Source organism: Palaemon carinicauda, chromosome 6 (assembly GCF_036898095.1).
Source record: "Palaemon carinicauda isolate YSFRI2023 chromosome 6, ASM3689809v2, whole genome shotgun sequence".
Taxonomy (NCBI): Eukaryota; Metazoa; Arthropoda; class Malacostraca; order Decapoda; family Palaemonidae; genus Palaemon; species Palaemon carinicauda.
The window spans coordinates 82,024,861-82,026,211 of NC_090730.1; the positions used below are offsets into that span (position 1 = coordinate 82,024,861).

Consider the following 1,351-nt stretch of genomic DNA (forward strand, 5'->3'; position numbering starts at 1 on the left):
CTTATTTCTCCTCCCGTAACCCCATCTAATACTATACCCATCCCAAACCTGCCACCCATAGTTATATCAATATAATTATAGAAAGGATGGGGAAGCTAGGCTCGATTTTTTTCTTTTTAATTAGATTACCGTTGGGAGGGCAGACGTAGTGGAGAGGTTAACCGTTAATAGCATTATGTTTTAATGACAATCTGAGTCTGTTTCTTTATTTCTTCATGTCATTTACAAAAGTTTCATTATTGCTTTCTTGCTAGAATCCTCCTCTTCATTAATTTGCAGGTTAATGTGAATCTGCAATGGCAAAGACACGCAAATGGAGTGATGAATATGTCAAATATGGTTTCACTGCAAACATGCAAGGCATGTTTGCTAATAATATTGACTGTACAGAGAAGGTAGAAGCTTTCAAGAAGAAAGTATCACTGTGGAAGCGTCGAATCCAGGGAGGAAATGTGGGAAGCTTTCCTATCGTGGATGAAAAACATGAAGACAAGACAATCCAGCCAATGCTTGTAGAAAATATTGTTGCTCACCTCTCACTCCTAGAGACCACTATGGCACAGTACTTTCCCATGGATCATTCGTTTCCAGAATGGATACAGCAGCTCTTCTTGGCAGATATGGAAGATGATGATAACTTAAAGGAGGAGCTTATTGATCTGCAGTTGAACCAGGGTTGTCAAACAAAATTTCGCACAGTACCGCTGTCAGGTTTCTGGCGTGATCAGTTGGTAGCATACCCTGGATTAGCAAAGGCAGCGCTGGAAATGATCATCCCATTTCCAACTATCTACCTCTGTGAAAAGGCTTTCTCCACCATGCTCCAAATCAAAAGAACTGCCCGGAACCGACTTCAAATTAGGTTGCTTCATGATATGAGGGTGGCTCTGGCCAACACAAAGCCTCGAATTGAGAAACTAGTTGCATGTAAGCAACAGCCAAAAATCACATTGATGTATGTACAGTATGATTGATTACCCAGTTGTACATATTTAAATCCATGCAATTTCGTTTTTTCTCATTTATTTTTATTTATTTTATAAAAAATATTGGTATTTTGTTTTAGTTTTAAGGAATGAGCAAAATAAAATTGATCAAGCAGTACACTTCACATTCCTTTATCCTTCTAGTTACCTAGTAATAAGATATTAATAATTAAGACAACTAGGGGGTGCTGGACTGCTTAGACATGACAAAGGGGGTGCTAGGGTTGGAAAATGTTGGGAAATACTGCTCTAGTGTTTTATAAAGGTTCCCCTAAGTTAATTATTGATTTGTCCCGATATACTAAGACTTTTGATTGTATGATAATATATATGACTTTTTGGACTATAATGCCGAAGTATTGTAG

At 37.8% G+C, this 1,351-nt stretch overlaps 1 protein-coding gene across 1 annotated transcript; it reads left to right on the plus strand.

Moving 5' to 3' along the window:
- Positions 1-296: 296 nt before the first annotated feature.
- Positions 297-974, plus strand: LOC137643116 (protein FAM200C-like). Its single transcript, XM_068375963.1, has one exon. It carries the CDS (start codon positions 297-299, stop codon positions 972-974), a length of 678 nt encoding a protein of 225 aa, XP_068232064.1.
- Positions 975-1,351: the final 377 nt, after the last annotated feature.

Excerpts from the sequence above, each read along its gene's own strand:
- LOC137643116 (XM_068375963.1), top strand. The coding sequence starts at position 297 with ATGGCAAAGACACGCAAATGGAGTGATGAATATGTCAAATATGGTTTC.